The following is a 19,004-nucleotide window of genomic DNA, read 5'->3' on the forward strand; positions in this document are numbered from 1 at the left end:
CATCAAATTGACAAACTGTTCGTTAACGAATTAGGGGATTATAAAATTATTTATTCGTAATTCGTAATTAAATGCATACCATGTTTTATTACCCAATTAAATCCACAAATTCCCTATTAATTAGGAACATTCTATAAATGTGACTGTATGTAATAATTAAATATTTAGAAATTCCATAGAAGAAAATTAGAAATTAAATTTAAAATTATTACAATCTCTTTAACTATTAACAAATGGCTATAATATTCAATAATTATTTATTTATATATTTTTTATTTAAAAAAAGCAATATAAAAATAAATATGTGGAGTGAACAAATGTTACATGTAACAACAAATGTTACATACAAAATAATATAATAACTTTTAAAAATATATAAATAAACGTATAAATGGTAGAAAACGGCCTTTTAATTTTATAATTATTATTATATTAAGGTTTCATTTTTTGATTGATTAATTTAGTTAACTTAAGCACAATTTAAAGTATATGGTCTCTATATGTGTTTCTTTACAATATTTCAATGATTTATAATCGCTATATCACGGCAAAAGTACACAAATGTATACGTTTACTGATTTTGTAGGTAAATGTAAGTATAAATCTGACAGTATCACATATCTAGTTCTACCGGTAAATGAATATTTTTACCCACGTATATCGGTAAAAGTTAAAAATAATAAAAACGAGATACAGTTGTTGTATATCAAGGTTAGGTTAGGTCACCAGCAAACAGTTTTTTATTGGCGTAGCTTAACTTATATATTTTATTTGCCTATATGAACATTGGCCGATGTCATTGGGTAAGTGTATACATTTCCCGGTAAATGTACAATGTAAATATATAAATATACAGATTATGTACTTTTACCAAACTATATATTCAATTAATTTCTCTATTATGCCATTTGATGGTAATTTATTTTGAATAATAAACTACTTTTTATACCAATAGCACCAACTATATATTTCATTAGTAGAATAACACAGGGTTTCCCAAACTTTTCTTGCAACGGAACACTTCGTAAATACTGAAATTTTCATGGAACAGCTTGTTTATTGTGTAGGTTAATAACACACAATGAACAAAATAAAAAAAATTAAAAAAAAAAACAATATTTATTTAGTAATTATTCACATCAGTGTTCCGCGGAACATAATTTGGAAAATCCTCACACATGTGAGGCGGAAGCCAAATTTGATAACAATTAAGTGCATTGAATTCTGTATAGCTGAGATCGCTACGCGGCGATTACGAAAAATGCAGAAAAACGCTACTCTTTGTTTTATAAAACAATTAATCACTTTGCACATCGCATTCTTCTTCTATTCTATCCTCTTATCTGCATTAAGACCATACACACATGCACTCAAACACACTAGCAAACTTACATGCACTTTCATACACACACGCATACGTACACCCACTTAATCCATTCTGCCATTTAAATATTAAATATTTATTTTCAACGATCATATCAGACCGAGCCCCGAGCTCCTTGTTCACGCTTTACCAGCATATCCTTCCGAATTGCATAACATTAATTTATTATCGTCTCAGAAAATCCAGACCTTTTTGTTTTCCAATTTATTGTATATTCATCGACAAATAAACATGTACATAATTTCAGTTTGTACGATGATTAAAGTATGTGTAAATGAATCAAGTTATGTTATCTATTGGTCAAAACTTTATTTATATGTTGAAGTAAGTTCATAACTACAAGATCATTTTCTCCCCATCCCTTATTTCTATACTGAAAGTGTAGCTTTATTCTACGAGTTGGATAACTTTACTTAACTTATCAAATAAATCTACAATGAGTTCATAATGCAATGACAGATGTTTATTAACTTTATTAATAAACCAAATATTAAAAAAGATAAGTCTATTGAATTAGATTATATTTTACAAGGAAGTTATATAAATTATTCAAAATATTAGTGTAATTTAATTGGTTTATATATTTATATATTTTCTTTTAAATTTAAGTTGAAAATTAAATATTTCAAATTAGAAGAGAGTCCACCGATATTTGACACCTCTGACAAGGTATTTAAAATAACTCTTAACAGGAATTTTCATCTATTACTAACTTTTACTGTTGCATAAGAATAGACAGACAAGAAAAAAATAAATTAAATACTGAAGACATTTGGAATTCCTACATACTTATTTTTTTGTAATTGCTTAGAAAATCTAATTTTATCACATTTTTAAAAATATATTCTATTAATATAAAATATTAACAAGATTATTCTTTAAAAATAGTTAAAAAATTTAATAGAAACATATTTCTAAATTATTTAAATAAGAGACATTACAAATAAAAACCGTTCATTTTCAATCATAAGATATCTTTTATATGTAAATAATTAGACTTTTTATTTTCGTAAATATGTGTAATAGATTTAGAAAATATTTAATATAGTTCGAAAAGTTCATTTTTTATGTAAAAAAAATTAGATACTTTTCATAGTTTGGTGTGTTTTAAAAATTAATGATTCAAACCCATCATGTAAATTGAAATAATTCTACAATGATTTAACGTTCTTCAACAACAGATTGCAAATACATTTTTTAAGTCATAAATAAAGTAATTATCCATAAGCTAGAATCTAGTAGTCATCAATATTACAGTACTATGCAACTTTAACATGTCTAGGATTACGACACGACATTAATTATATTTTTTTGTTGGTGTGTTTTAATGTACTTCAGTTTTATAGGGATTCCATACAAGCTAAGCGAAGAGGGTGGTTTGGAACACAGGTAGGTAGTTACAAGGGAGGAGATACGGTTTCACCCTAGAAAGTGGAATGAAAAATGGGTGAAAAGATGCCGACGATGTGTTCGCGAGCCACATGACGCACTCCAAGCAAGAAGAACAGAAGAGGAAAAACAACTAGTGAAAGAGCGAGAAAATGAGAGAACAGTTGTCCAACCCACGAAGGACTAATTGATTGGAAATTACGACCTTATTAACAAATTGAAATCGCATATAAAGATAATGAGAGGTAAGAATTACTAGATTAAAGGACGCATTTTCATATTAAACTGTGTATATCGAATGCAAATTGAACTGTTCGTGGAAACAAATTTAATATTCATATGTAAAATACTTTTATAACAATTTTTATTTAAAAATAAAAGCCAATATGATTAAAGTTTCTTGAATGATACAACCTGATGAATTAGGGTTTTGTGGTAAGATTTGCTACATGAATAAATAAGATAAAATGGTTTATGGCACGTGCCACGACGAGTCTATTCTTTTTACTCCTCTCTTCGTATTTATTTTACTTCTTTTGATAAAGTGTCGCTCCGTTGGATAACAGAGCAAGAGGTGGAGGAGGAGGAGAAAAGCCGGAGGAGCGAAGATAAAGAGAATGAGAGGTTTTGCTGCCTGAACAGTGGCAGGTGTGTGTGTGTTGTAGGTCATGGTTCAATTATCCTTTCCTCCAGGTTCTCGATCCCCTCGTGCCTTACCAACCACTACAGAACGAAGAAGGAAAAGGAAGCAGCAGCAATTTCAACAGAGGAACGCAATGTCGAGTCGCGTTTCCGTCACACGCGACAAAACAAAATCACATCTGCCAAAAGCATTAAGTGTGTGGCGGTCGTCTCCAAAAGGAAAACCGCAAACAGATGAGAACTAAGTAAACAATCAACGTAGAACAGTCAGAACCATTCATCCAGCACTTACATGAATTAAAATTGTAAAATAAAGAAGGAGGCACAGTGAAAATGAGAAACAATCAACTTCCGTTTTTATATACTAAATGACTTGTATTTTTTTACTAATCACACAATCATTATGTTAAGTCAAATATTTATCTCGTAAAATACCTTTACGAGATAAATATAATTCTTCCGATTATAAAAATTATAATACTTTTACTATTTTTTGTGATAATATAGAGCATAAATAAATATGTACTTCATAAAATAAATATCCAAAGCACTGATATTATACATTGCATATTTTACAGATTATATTGTATGAATTGCAATTTTGTCAGAAATACGAATATATAAAGGTGCGTGCACAATACGTCTGATAAGCAAAGTCTCGCGTGCACATCTTCAGTATATTTTAATGAAAAATGCATACTTCAATCAATGTTTCAAGTCAATAATAAAACTAAGAGATTTATAGTCAACAATTTAGTTTCTTACATATCAAATCACATATTTCCATATTATTGAGATTGAGAATTGACTATACAAAATTAAGCAATAATATTAAATTCTAGAAGGTCTTAACTAATTTATTCGTGTTAAATTTTATCTGAAAAAATAAGCCTCTAACATTATCAATAAATAAAATTTAAAAAAAAAACAACATGAACTGTAGATGAACATAAACTCAAGATCTTTTGATAAATAGGCCGTTGAAATGATTCATGTGTTTATATTTCACACTTTTTATGTCTATAATTACTTATGTAATTATATATTTATATAAAAAACATTGTTATTATTAAAATACTTCATAATATTAATTTGCATATGCCTTTTACTTATAATTTACATATTAATAATAAGTTTAAGAAATACGGTCAATAACCCGTTGTAATGGTTTATGGTTTTTTTTATAGTTATTTCAATAAATATTATTATAAAAAATATAACATCACAGTAATTTTGCTACTTACTAAAAATATTGTAATATGAATTAATGTTCATAAATAAAAAGAGATTTTATTTAAAAGATAATAAAACAAATGTAATTCATTGAACAAGTAAATATCATCAGTGTTAATAGGATATTAAATTGTTTCAATATTTATCTGATAAGTAATATTTCTACAAAATAGATTTGATCGCTTAGGGCGCAGTTGAGCCTGGAAGATCTAAATTGGAAGAGGAGATAAGACGTCTACTTATGTATGTATATACATTTTTTTATTCACTCTCCTTCGATACCGGGGGTTCAAATGGAACGGAATAATAACACCCTGGTTGTTAAAGGTTGCCATGAGAGGGCGAGATTTATGTGCAATAACAGCCAGTCATCGATGCATAGGCTCTCGATTACGTAATCTAAAGGGGATATCGATGAAATGGCACGTGGGGTGGCGGGCGTTGGTGGCTGAACTGGGTGGTCCACAAACACGTGCAACCCTTTCGCCTGCTTGCTGTCCCCTGGAGGGGCTTTTCACGCAAGTGGACACAAATTGCGTAACACGAGATACACTTTATCGCACTCAAGAACAACAACAAAAAGAGACAATACAATAAGATAATTCTTGGGTTCCGCTATATTTTCGAGGTTCGCATGTGATAAACGCGATTATCAAAAGGTTGTGTATTTAAAGAAATCTGGGTACTCTACCTCCATGCACAATCTATTCATCCTATTTCTGGTCTAATACAGTTCCTGTGCCTTTTTAGAGGGCAGGTGTATTTGCGATCCGCGCCGCCGCCCGCCAGCTGTCACACACATATACATACACACATGCACACACAACAAGAGCTCAGCAGAAAGGTACAGAAAGGCACTTCTCTCCTGCCGCAACTCTCATTATACACCTCTTAATCTTAACCGCAGCAGCCTTCGCATCCCCTCGAAACGATTAACGAAAAAAATCCATTACAATCCACCCACCCCAAGAACATACATTAAAAAAAACAGTAAGGACAGAAGAGCGAGAGGATACATATTATGTAATGCCGCTGGCTCGAGTTCTTCCTATTCTCCAAGAAGAAACAGATGCTTACTTTTAAACGAATTCTGATCGCAAATAACTCAATTCATTTTCACGAGAAATATTTAAATTGCTATATTATTACAAAGGAATCGTAAAATTATAGAAAATGTTTATAATCACGAGTGTCTTCATTCGCAATTTCATATTTAAAGTTTCTCACTATAAATTAACAACTACTACTATTAATTATTTTTACTATTGATTTTTTTGACGTTAGTGACATTGTCATATTGGTATTATGTGTAAGTGGAAACCATTCCGAGAAGAGTTTACTATATCTAGACTGAAGCTTGAGTATAGTTATGATGAGGATTTCAGTGTAACGCGATGGCAGGCGACGCGACGCGTCGACGAACACTACCTCATCTACAGATGTTTGCACTTCATGTGTTTTCTGCTCACGGTTTACGTGAAGTTACGTTTGACACCATCCGAAAAACTGGTCATATCTCTGGTGTACTTTACCTACTGGTCGTTTGGGATCAATTTCGCGCACAGCATGTTGGGCTTGTTCGCCGTCTGCCGAGCTTACATCAAGCAGCAGGATGGCAAACCGGAAGACCATAACTCTAGATTCCTGCATAAATGCTACCTGATTTGCTTTAACATATCGATTTGCTTCGCAATTTGTGTGGTTTTCGTGTTTTGGTTCGGTGTGAGATATATGAAGGAGGATGACACCATAGACACAAGCAAGTACTTTCATACGTGGACCGCTATAATCGTCGTGATGGACTTCTTCGTCACTTCTGTCCCGATCTACTTGCTACTAGTCGTTCCAGCACAGGCTATTGGCCTGATATACGCCATATTTAACTTTGCGTATTGTAAGAGCGGTGGCCAGGATTATTACGGGAACAATTACATTTATCCAAAGTTCAAATGGAACGAAGACACGCTGGAGCCAATCCTATACACGGTTCTTACGTTGAGCCAAGTTCTTCTAGTACACTTGTCCTTGTTCGGAATGCATTTGGTCAAAGTTCATTTCTTTCACATATGTTATAAAGATAATAAAGAAAGACGCAGTTTTGATTAAGAAATATAAACGTATATATTTTAATCCATTATGGACAACGTATTATATAAGTACTTCTATAATACTCACTGTTCTTACGACTAATATTATAATATTATGTTTTATTACAGATTATTAAGTCTTATGATCTAAAAATACTTTAATAAGAATCATTTATAAGGCACAAATAACTGAATATAGATAAATCAATAAATTCATAAGAAAACAAATTTTTCAAGATATTTTATGTTATTTTAATAACAATATATTTTTTACATAAAATTACCGAAACCAATATTTTTTTAATTGAGTTACATTATTTGGATTTATTTAATTAGAATCACCTTATATTTATTTTATGTATGAAATGTTGAATAATTTTATGAAATTAAATTCATCAGTATATTAAACATACACTTTTTTAACCAATTTATGTGGTATTCGTATATTCTTTAAAATTTGATTAAGTATTTCTACAAATACTACCACATTATTTTATGTTTATGAACGCATAATGAGAAGTTAAATAGTTGAATTCTAAAAGGTGAGACTAATCAGAGAATTGAGTGTTAATAATGAAAGGATTACATCCTTCCTGTTTGTTTTTTTGTGAATCCCTCCGCTTAATACATATCTGTTTTTTGTTGGGAATGGGTCCGAATCACCGTTAATCAAACATATTTTTAAGAGGCTAACAACCACCGAAGGTTAAGTAATTAAGATATTGAAGTCAAAATATGAATGTGGGGTGGTTGAAAGGAAGACCAGGTGCACCGGTCTTGCCCTCTGACCTTCCTCCTCCTCCACCACGGCAGCAGCGCACTTCCCTTTAGAGTGGTTTAGGGATGGAGAAGGACAAGGAACTTAGCTTCGAAGATCTTTTTTGGTGCAGCTGCGAGGCACGGGACCAACACGCGTCTAGACGTATTCCTCACCCTACCGCAGGTGGCCTCTGTTCCTCTCTGTCTAGAAGAAGAAAAGAAGCGCACCACCGGATTATTATTATATACATATATATTTATACGAGCCACATGTGCTATTCCAAACCCCCTTAAATCCACAGATTCATACTTAAAATCTAAAAACCTCGGAAACGCTTTCGAAAACATGCACCTTTAAGGGAGAAAAGAGTAAATGAACAAAACTTCCTCTCACATTTTCTTACATAGAATGAGCAAAAAAACGAGCTATAATTAGTTTTTAAAACTAGCTACTTTTGTTTCTCTAGCCATAAAAAAAAGCTAAAAATATAAATGCATATATTCATGGTTACGAAAAGAAAACCCTATACTGAAATAAAAATCGATCAAACTTCGTTGGAGAAAATTAGTTTGAGAATTTGCATGTAAGCTGTAATGATGCAAATGTACGTTTCTGGGAAATGCGCCAATGGATATTATTATCGACTAGGCGGAGGTGAACAGAATTTTCCGTTGATGAACGACCCATTGGCATGGCAGGTCAAGGGGTTGGAGCGTATTATAAAATCGGGTGCGATGCGCCACGGAATGCATTAAAAATCCAGAAATAACCACCCGTGAAAATCGAGATAGATCCGATACGCAGATAAAACATACCTTGCACAAAATACCAGCATGCACAACGAAGATTTATTTGCAGAAAATTCTGGGTCAAACAAATTAACGATAAGAAACATTAGATATTTACAATCGTCCAATTAACAATTTAATTTTAGTTTCACGATGGATCAGATAAAAATGATTGTTTTAAGCAAAATAATTACAAATTATTAACTTTGGGCATTATAATTGGACATGATTTTTTAATACTCCTCAAATATTAACAACGAAATACTTAAAATTTATTTTATGTGCTTATACATGGAATGCGTATTTCATAAGAATTACGAATTGGGAGGTTTTCGATTGGGCAATATGCATCAACAGCTAGCTTATTCTATACTTTTCTAAAACTCGTAACTCATAGATGATGCAGTTATAACGAAAATAGTTCTACGCCATTTTCATCCTATCTCTTATCACTTATATTAACGTTAACCTAAATTTTACTTTTATTTCTTGAAAGCTTATCTATATTAAGCTAACTAACGTTTATTGTAACCAAGTTTTTAAAATTTTCACTTATTCTTTCACATTGTAGTAAAATCCACTGGAACAAATATATTTAATATTTATTAATATTGAAAAAAAAACTTAATTAATTGAAAAATACTACTATATGATTTAATTTTTACATTTCTTTTCTATTTTTGTTGATAACGACATTATGGGAATGTTATAATTATTAAAGTTAAATTTTATCGCATAAACTGTACTTGTTCAGTAAGAAATTACATTATCATATGTAAGTAAGTCATTATATTTATGGTGGTTGGTAGTATTTTATTATATTTGAAATAAAGTGGATTAACAAGAAAAATATATTATATATTGCATTTAGGTTGTCGACTGTATGCAACATTTTCATAGTTTATTAAATTTTTGTATAATTATAAAATTTTGTTTTGAATCTATTCAAATTATATTGTAATTTCTTAAAATAATAACTTTAATAATTGCAATAATATTGTTATTATATAACAAATATACTTTTTCGTGCAATTGAATCAATAACGAGTTATTGACACATATATTTCTATTTTTAGAACAATTTAATCATAAATCGTTTATTACGTACATGAATGATTATAATACATAATTAATATAAATCACGTTAATTCAGCAATACATCATTTCCACTACAAATTATACTGAAAACATTACTCATTTGTGTTAAACCTAATTTGCCAAAGTTGCACAAATGACGCATAGAGCTATGATTGATTACCCGCACTGTTTACGAAAGGAGTTCATAGTACAAAATTGTGGTAGAACACATTTAGGAGACCACAAAATAACCACATGCTTGCGGCATGGGACAACTTAAATGGGATTTGCCTTTTGCAAGGTGGGTGGAGGAAGTGGGAGAAATAGTAGAAATTTCTTGCAGTTTGTGGTAAATTTGTTCGCGTCCAAAATTAGGCATCTTCAAGTGTTTTCACATGTGGTCATAGGCTGTGGAAGCACCGAAGGTCATTGGGTCAGGAAGTGCCAAAAATACACGTCGAAGATATTCATCAACCGTTTTACAAAACTTATGAATGAAGCGCACATTTCCACACATCCAACCAACTGCTTAATAAACAAAATTTACCACAGAGGCTTGTAATTAAGAGGCGTTGTTTCGACCAAAAATGAACCCGCCGCGACTTGCATTCGAATCATGGTGAGAAAGGTTCGGAATTGTTTTGCTCAAAAACGATTGAAGAAAATAAACATCAACAAAATAAAAGAACGAGCAAAAAAAGGCAGACAAGAAAGACTGGTGTCTGGACCGGAAACGCGACAATCCAAAAACTGATTTTGGATTATATTTCCGTTCGGTTATTGCTCACACACCTGATTCATACAAAACTGCATATCGTACCTTTAACACACTATAAATACTTAATACAGTAGTATAAAATGTAATTATTAAAAAAATTGGGAAAATTATAAAACTTAATTCTTAAATATCAGTATAAGTAATAACATATGTAATAAATCCACTAAAAACATAATTTATACGTAAGTGAAATATTCTAAATAAATAGAGAATTTAATTAAAACTATGCATGAAAAGCAGTTATAAGTAAAGACTATTAAGGTCAGAAAATAATCATACCAAAACTATTATTTTAATATACATTGTAAACGAACATAAACATTTTAAGAAAATAATAAATTCAGAAATTGCATGAATTATTCAACAGCATTTTACGATATAATAGATTTATATACCTTTTTTATTAATATTTTTTAATCAATTTATTCCTAATTATTTCTTGAACTTTAATAACGCATTTATTTTTAGATATTCTCGTAAAATAAAAACACACGTATGCCCTAAATTTAATTAATACAAGAACTTTTCTTGTAGAATTATTTAATAGAATAACTATTAGAAATAGTTCAATCATCAAATAGTACGATATTTTATTCTTTACCTAATTATTATATATATTCATTTGTGTAATAATAAGTTTGTAAAATAATAGTTTCGTTCAATATTTTAATATATTAAGCCGCTAGGTTAACATAGTTATAATGTTCCATCTATATTTACGTCATTTTTTATATTATAGTAAGATCATTACTTTACATAATAACTTGTATTTTCTAATATACCTAATCTATAGAATATTGACATTTAACGTATGAACTATACTTTTTGAACTAAATTTTTTTTTCTTTTATGTAGAATCTTTCTTATCTGAAGAATAAAAATTAAAAAATCAAAATTTAATAATAATAATCTTTCTTATATTGGTCTTTCTTTCAGTCTGAAAATTTAATTTTATCAGAATTTTAAAAGTATTTGTTTATTTGTGCCTTCAGATAAGAAAAAATAATGTTAGCTGCATTTCTTTTTCGAGGAATAAATTAATGTCGTTTAAAAAAAATAATGTGAGCACAATTATTGCATACGGCTCACATGCAATTAGCCGGAAATTTTAGCTGAAGCACGCGAGATAGGCGGAAAGCAGAAGCGAAAGAGGAGTCTATTTGATGCTCCCTCATTAGCGAGAGAGGATCGATTAAAAATAATTGTTTGGCCTTAATGACCATTATTAGCGGTGGTGTAAATATATTAATTAGGCCTAATTCCCTTCGTAATTTAACTTCCACCAAATTAAAAGATCGCTAGAAAAAAAAAGTATGGCTGAAAAAGTAAGCAATAAGAAACGATACGCATCTAATTGCAATGATCGATGATCCAAGAGGATTGGTTCTCAACTGAGGAGACCCAAAGGAAATCTATATGGGAAGTACTTAAGTAGACTTGCTGTCTGCTGAACAGCGGGCAGACTTCCGGTTAATTGGCATTCATTCCTCTTCGCGATTTCGCAATCACTCGCATGTACTTCGAGGATTCAAATTCAATCAGTTCTTGGAATCTTGAAATGTAAAGCATCAAGACTAACTGGTTAACTTCGTGCACTATATAATACCAATATCACTGGGTCCGGATACGTCTTTGTTTTTATAACTTTTCTAATATTGAGAATGATATATTGCAGACACGTGAATCCAGAAATGCGGAAACTACTGCCTATTATTTGTCAAAAAGGCATTAACGTAAGGGGGGACTTATTTTTATGCATATTACATAATCGCCTGCGGTGCTCCCATTGATTTATGTGGGGGATTTTTTTTTCTTCTCATTTTCTCTTTGGAGTTCCAAATCCGAGACATTTTAGATGTGTTCCGGAGAGCGCACATATGAACACCCTCGCTCGTTCATTCGCATTCTGAGTTACTCAAATAAATTCCAAACTGATTTATTTAAACCAGAAAAGAAGATTTAAGAAAAATAGAAAAAGGTGTATGAAAGGAGTAGGGACGATGAAGGTTGGGAATCGCCGAAAGAGCATAAAATGAAAGCGATTGCTATCTGAGGGAGTATTGTATGAATATTTCATTATATTTCCTTGGTGGAAACTCTGGCCATTCGCTCTCGAAAAGTGAATTTTATATTGTATATGACCATGAACAAAACATAAGTTTGTTTATAACTAATATAAATGAAAATAAATTATAATATAATTAATTGCAGCAATACCTCGTATTTTGTGGTCTCGATTAGTCCGGATTCACTATAGTTCGGTTTGAAAAATTCAAAGCAAACTTTAATGGACAAAATCAAAATAAATTACAAAAACTTATTTTTGATTTATAAATAATCATATCTGTTTGTAAGTTTTATTGAAATGACTTTCGTTTTTGTTCACATCTGCATTTTTTACTAAAGTACACCACTACTATTGTAGTACAAATTTAAATTACAGACATATCTCGACAATAATAAAATTTTAAATATAGAAGAAATTCAACTGTGGCAAAGATTAAGCGTTTAATATTATTATTTACAATAAACATTGTTATTATTATTATATTTATTATTGTGGTTTATTTTTCATTTACATTTTTAGCGACTTATATTTGACACATTATTTATTTTTACTAAAAGTTTAAGTTTTATTAACAACTATATAACGCAATTTTAAAAAAAATCTTGAAGTCTTCTAAATTTCCCTCCTAAATCAAGCAAACACATTGTACACAAGTTACTTTTTTTGAAACGTTATTTTGATAGTGCGTTCCACGGGATTCCACTATTAGTAATGCTAATATGAGAAACATAAACCACTAGAAACAACAAATTTCAAATCTAAATTGGACATCATGTTTGTTTGATTTGTATTATAGTTAAAATTAGCTTATGCCATCTATTTAAAAATCTTAATTAATGAATGAAAGTACTGACCAGAAGTGGAAATATTTAATTAATTCTATGAGTAGCTTTCAACATTTATATACGATATATTTTGGTATTCATGACATTAGTTCCATTTGAAAAGAAAAATATTATTGCTAGTTTGGTAATCGCATGATGCAGCTTGATTTAACACACCTGCGATTATGACCAGAGTCCACTTAGTAGGCGCAAAGCAAAAGGATTCCCTTTTGTGCGAGAATTAGTTGCAGTTGCAGGATAATAAAAGTCGTTTAAGCCCGTTATTAAAACACACTCATCTCTCCCCTTAAAAAAAACAAGACAAACAAAACAACATGGCAAAACATTGAATAATAATCGTTGCATTCTGCGAATTCGCGTGAGTCCAAAACGATTGTAGTGTAATGGAGGGTTGAGAGTTCTCACCCTCATTAGGACTATGGATAATTCCCACTAACGAACCTCATTTTGAGCTAAATTCCTGCTCGCCTAATTATTGTGTTTAAACTAAATTATATAATATGTAAGATAAAAGCACTAACCTACAATTGTAAATAATTTGCAATTAGGTAAAAGAATGGACAAAATCATATATCTTAAATAATCAATTAAATAATATATCGTGTGGTGTCGATCGGATACTTGAATTTGGCAGGTTATCAAAGTTAAGCATCGTGTTTAGAGGAAAGTACATGTAATTGTGTTGTGTTCACCCAACGGACTATTTACAGTTAACACGATTAAAATAACATAAAACAAACGACTAATTAAATATTAATAATAAATACTAAAAAAAAAACTATAAAAGAACATAAGTACTTTGAACTGTGAAATTTTAAAAATAATTGGATTAAACGAACAAAAGATCAAGTTTCTAAAAATATACGAGTTTTTATTTAAATTCGGTTTAATTTCCTTTTTATTACTACTCTTTTATTTATCCTGCATGCGTTCCAAGTGGACGAAGTTCTTTTTTTTGGGTACTGGCCACATCTATCTCCCTTTGACGCTCGTCTACCTAGGCTAATATTTTATTAAGCCGAGATCCCAAGAGATATACGTGGAGGAGGTAATGTGCGGTTGATATCTAACCAAGATCTTTCAAGCCATGTCAGGAAGGTTCATGTTTTATAAATAACGCGTGCTGAAAAGATGGAAAAGAAAGAAGAAAAAGCAACCAAAAATTATAAAATATTACTTAACCCTGGACTTTAAATAATATTACTGAAATAAAGTGAGAAAATACTAACGATCCATCATCTTTTTTTTGAGGACCTTCGGTAAATATTTTGACAAGCGTAGCGAAAATGAACATCACGAAGTTAAAAAAAAATGCTTCTTGACTCGTAATATTCCAGATGTCTCAGAAATCAGTAAAAAGCGCACATGATTATGACAGATTTGGCATTTTATTAAGTAAATATTGACAACAAAATATTTTTACATGTTTGTATACAGTACCTGAAGTATGGAAGAATTCATGTATAATAAATATTTGATTTGTAATGTATTGCTGTTCAATTGAGAACTGAATAATTAATAGTAGATAATTGATAGGCAAGCTGAACCCAACTAGAGAAGTATAAGAATTATTAATGAACGGCTAGAAAAGGTTTCAATTATTCAGGACTGAATTCTTCCACTTTAAGGGATGAGCAATTATTAGAGCCAAATGCAAATGTCGATAGTGATACTAAAAATATTACAATACTTTACAAGGACATAACTATATTAATTAATTATATAATTAACATTAGTTATAATAAAATGTACAATTTACTTAAATCAATAGTAATATACCCATAAATGCAGTAGATCAATTTAGTATTTTTTATGGTTTAACGAAATGACTACGACGTCCAATCAACAAAATCTGGTATATAATTGAAGTAAATAGTAGATGGGCACATGTAAATTTGTTTATCTGTACTGTGTCTGCACTTTTACATGTGCAATTACGTAAATTAATGTAGATGTGATAAAAGTTAATCAGTGTTTTTAAGTGTAGGACAAACAAGCGTTCCATTTTCGTCATTTTTCGGGCATGGGGATTTTACCATCAGATAGAGAAAACTGAAGTAACAATAGATAAAGACAAGAATCACACGACCAATATTATGTATGAAATTTTTTCATGATTTATTGAGCAAAGTATATATATATATATTGATCAGTGGCGTAGCATAGGTCTGCATTGCGGAACGGCACACGGGAAATTTATAAGATTTATGAAATGGGTTTCCAAACATTTCGGTTTGCGGCGCCCTATATAAATGGTGTCCCAAAATTAACACAAGATTTGAATTAAATAAAAAACACAGTTTTTGGTCTTCAGATTGTGATTTTGTGATTGTGATAAAAACTGTATTTTCTATTTTAATCTTTTCTATCAAATCTTGCGTTAATTTGGGACACCCTTTATATCAATTTTTTCTGTTGCGCCCCAAGTCTAAACTTTGGTCTATCTCAGAGCGAACTTTACGTTAATATATCAGAATTTTCACGCACAGTTTAAGAACGCGGACAACAAAAAAACGAATTATAATAACAAATAAAAGAATACATATTTTTAAATTTCTAAGATGTCGACATGATATCTCAGAATAAGCCTAAAATTATATAATTTATTACTATTAATTGAATAAAATATCGAACAAATAGAATTTCTTCGTTTATTTCATCAATTTTATTTATATAATTGTATATATTTTTAATATTTTTGAAGTAGTAGTTTCATTTTGATATCATCCTGTATATGCCAGACTATTTATGATAATTTAAAAATATAATTATAATCAACCCCATGATTTTAATCCATGAAAATAAGATTATGAATATGAAATGGTATTAGCACTTGTTTTTACATTGGGCATTTTATAAAGATGCAATATAATAAGACGATATTCCCAGATCAATCTCCAGAAATCATCTTCGAATTCCATTCACTTATGTCCTCCACGGTTATTCAGAACTCCCCCTAAATCAAAATAACACCTTACAACTACTCCCTTCCACCCTTCATCCTTCGATTATTAAAAAAGAAACTACAACTCTATATATATTTTTTCCCCTTATTCTTCTGTTGTTCATTGTATATTATTATTATAATACTGATATTGTTTCATAATAAAGTTTATGTTCCCGGGCGGAAAGACCTCAGTCGTTAGCCCGTTAGCCTATTAATATATATTTTTTTATTGTATGTTAAAATTTATTTATGTATAAATTGTACTTTTTTTTCTTCTTATGTATTGATGTTTGGACAATAAATTATTATTATTATTATTATTAAGACGATATAATAAAAACAAAAATTACAAATATATTAAAATTACTATGCGGACCACCACTAAATTTTAAACTCGTTAAGCGAGGTTCCGTACATTATTTCTTCCATAAAATACTTGACAAGTAGCGCATAGTTGTTTGTAAAATATATTCGCCCAACGTGGGGCTCGAACCCACGACCCTGAGATTAAGAGTCTCATGCTCTACCGACTGAGCTAGCCGGGCATATAAAAAACAGAAATGCTGGCATTATATAATTTTATATGAATAAATGATAAATATAATAAATATTCAAAAAATCATTTACATTACAAGATATCAATAATAAATATATTCAGATATATACTAATTATTCATATGTATTATATAATGACTTTTAAAAGCTAGTATATAAAAAATATCAATTAGTATTCAATTTATAACAAGAAGTTTAAAAATATGCGTTTTTTCTATGAAATACTGGATTTCCACGTTGTAAACTGCCTCAAAATCATCGCACGTTTCCGTTACGTAAACCAAGTTACTACTTTATAGTCTGTCGAGTACCGAATTTATATAGGAAATATTGTAAATGCATATTTTTTTTTAAATTTTACTTGACAAATTATACAATAATGCGTTTTTTGTAATCAAAATAAATAAAACTACATCGTATACATAAAAAGGATCAACCTGTAATGACAATAACAAAGTACTGAAATATTCAATAACAGAATTTTTGTTGACAATTTGTCTTAGGTACCACCTACTTATTTTTGATTTTTAAGAAATATAACACTGAAATTGAATTTACTAATAATAAACATTAAATAAAGTGTAAAAAAGTTAATCTATGCCGAAACCAGGGATCGAACCAGGGACCTTTAGATCTTCAGTCTAACGCTCTCCCAACTGAGCTATTTCGGCAACTGAAAATAATAGTTCAATAATCGCATTATATATCAGACCATTATTTTGATATCATTATTCTTGATAAAAACGATCTTGAAATGAACGACTTAAGACTTTTTATACCTCCAACAAACCTATATTCCTTGTTATATAACTACTATTTGGGGAAAATTGGGTAGCTTACAATAAAAAATCACGGTATAAAGATTCGAAAACAACACAAAATCGAATAATAAGATGAGACATCATTAAAGTTTGTTTGAATAACAATTTAACATTAGTTTCTATAATAACGTTTTTTTTTTAATTAGGCTTTATGGGCAATGAACATTTCATCCGTTAATGATGCAAATACGATGATGAGAAAATGATTCATGCAGTAATAATCTATAAAATATGGAATCTATCTATGAAAGCGATCATTTAATGTAATTACATAGAAAACAAATTAAAGGAAAATTTGTTTACACGAGTTTAATTAGATAATGATTGGCTTTAAGAGCGTATTGTCAATAAACAAATTACCGTTTCTTCAAAAAAAAAATAAGAGATTCCATTAGGATTAATGTACATCGTAGAGACTGTTTCCTAAAATGAACAAATGGTGGTAACCTTATAAAATAACAAATTACAATGATGAATAGATTATGCTTTCCTATTGACATATTCTTATATACACGTTGGTCAGTTTACTTCAATTATTCACAGATCGATTATAATAAAATCAATGGCGTATAATCTACAAAATTTTAATGTATTTGCAAGTGTTGATTTCTAGCACGGGAGTAATTGTAACAACGGACAATGGCAAAATTTCAGCAATACGTGACTTGCGTAGAATTTGGATATATTCATTCAATATATGGTAGAATGAAACACTTGGTTCTAAGTCAATCATTATATAAATTAACCTTATTACCATAAACCATTTGTGAACAAAACGTAATACTAAATATAGTTAATATAACGTTGTATAGTTTTTTCATTACTCGAAGTTATTTTTTTTGGTATTTTATATTTCTTCTCCCCTGTATGTGACCTTTTAGATAACCTACAAAAAGCCTTTAAACTTAATTAAAATATAGCAGATTTCAATATAAGACTAACGCAAGAGCAGCGTTTCACACCATATAGGTCCCAATTCAAAATGTAGATATTTAATGGGTCGCGAAATGACAGCTATGACCTTCTCTCAAAGCAAGAAACTTAAATAAAATGATTTTGGATACATATGTAAATTTGCGGCCCTGAGTCTCATATCCAGTTGGCCGATTCGGTCTCACCGGCACTGAATATATGACATGCAAAAATACGTTTCAGCATACCACCTAGTAAAAGTGGACACCCATTTGACACAACACTGGATATTCTATTTCTGTTCGAACGCCTTTTAAATTGCAAATGTGATTTGGCGTTTTCTTTGATTTGAAATGGGTGATCAATCATCGAGGCGCCCCTATTTCATCGAATACTCCCCATTTGCAGGACGAAGTATGTATATAAATCAGATTCCATATATTTTTTTGCCTGTATTTTTACTGCTTGCATAAATACAGTGCAATCCATTTCGCTCGTTGTTCGCGTGCCCCAATTTCGCACAACCGCAAATTCGAGACAGCGAGAAAATGGGGGGTGGTTTTATCGTTCCGTGTAATTGATGGGCGTTTAGCATTCAACTTTTCTTTCGCCTCATTTACCACCAAAAACCACCCACGACCCAGATAAGAAAACATGCATGCAACTGTGTTCCAAATTTGCTAAAATTTGTGCAAAATAGAATGTGACCTGACACAAA

General features: G+C 30.4%; 2 protein-coding genes and 2 non-coding genes across 4 annotated transcripts in view; 1 reads left to right on the plus strand and 3 right to left on the minus strand.

Moving 5' to 3' along the window:
• The window catches only part of LOC108563430 (protein spitz-like), a 97,068-nt gene that overhangs the window by 59,065 nt on the left and 18,999 nt on the right, over positions 1 to 19,004 (minus strand). The window lies entirely within an intron of this gene.
• Positions 5,954 to 6,754, plus strand: LOC108563414 (protein rolling stone-like). The gene has a single exon (XM_017922084.1). It carries the CDS (start codon positions 5,954 to 5,956, stop codon positions 6,752 to 6,754), a length of 801 nt encoding a protein of 266 aa, XP_017777573.1.
• Positions 16,471 to 16,543, minus strand: Trnak-cuu. The gene has a single exon. It is a non-coding gene; the product is annotated as a tRNA-Lys (tRNA).
• On the minus strand, positions 17,152 to 17,224 carry Trnaf-gaa. Its single transcript has one exon. It is a non-coding gene; the product is annotated as a tRNA-Phe (tRNA).

Source organism: Nicrophorus vespilloides, unplaced genomic scaffold (genome assembly GCF_001412225.1).
Source record: "Nicrophorus vespilloides isolate i.1.1-1 unplaced genomic scaffold, Nicve_v1.0, whole genome shotgun sequence".
NCBI classification, from domain to species: domain Eukaryota; kingdom Metazoa; phylum Arthropoda; class Insecta; order Coleoptera; family Silphidae; genus Nicrophorus; species Nicrophorus vespilloides.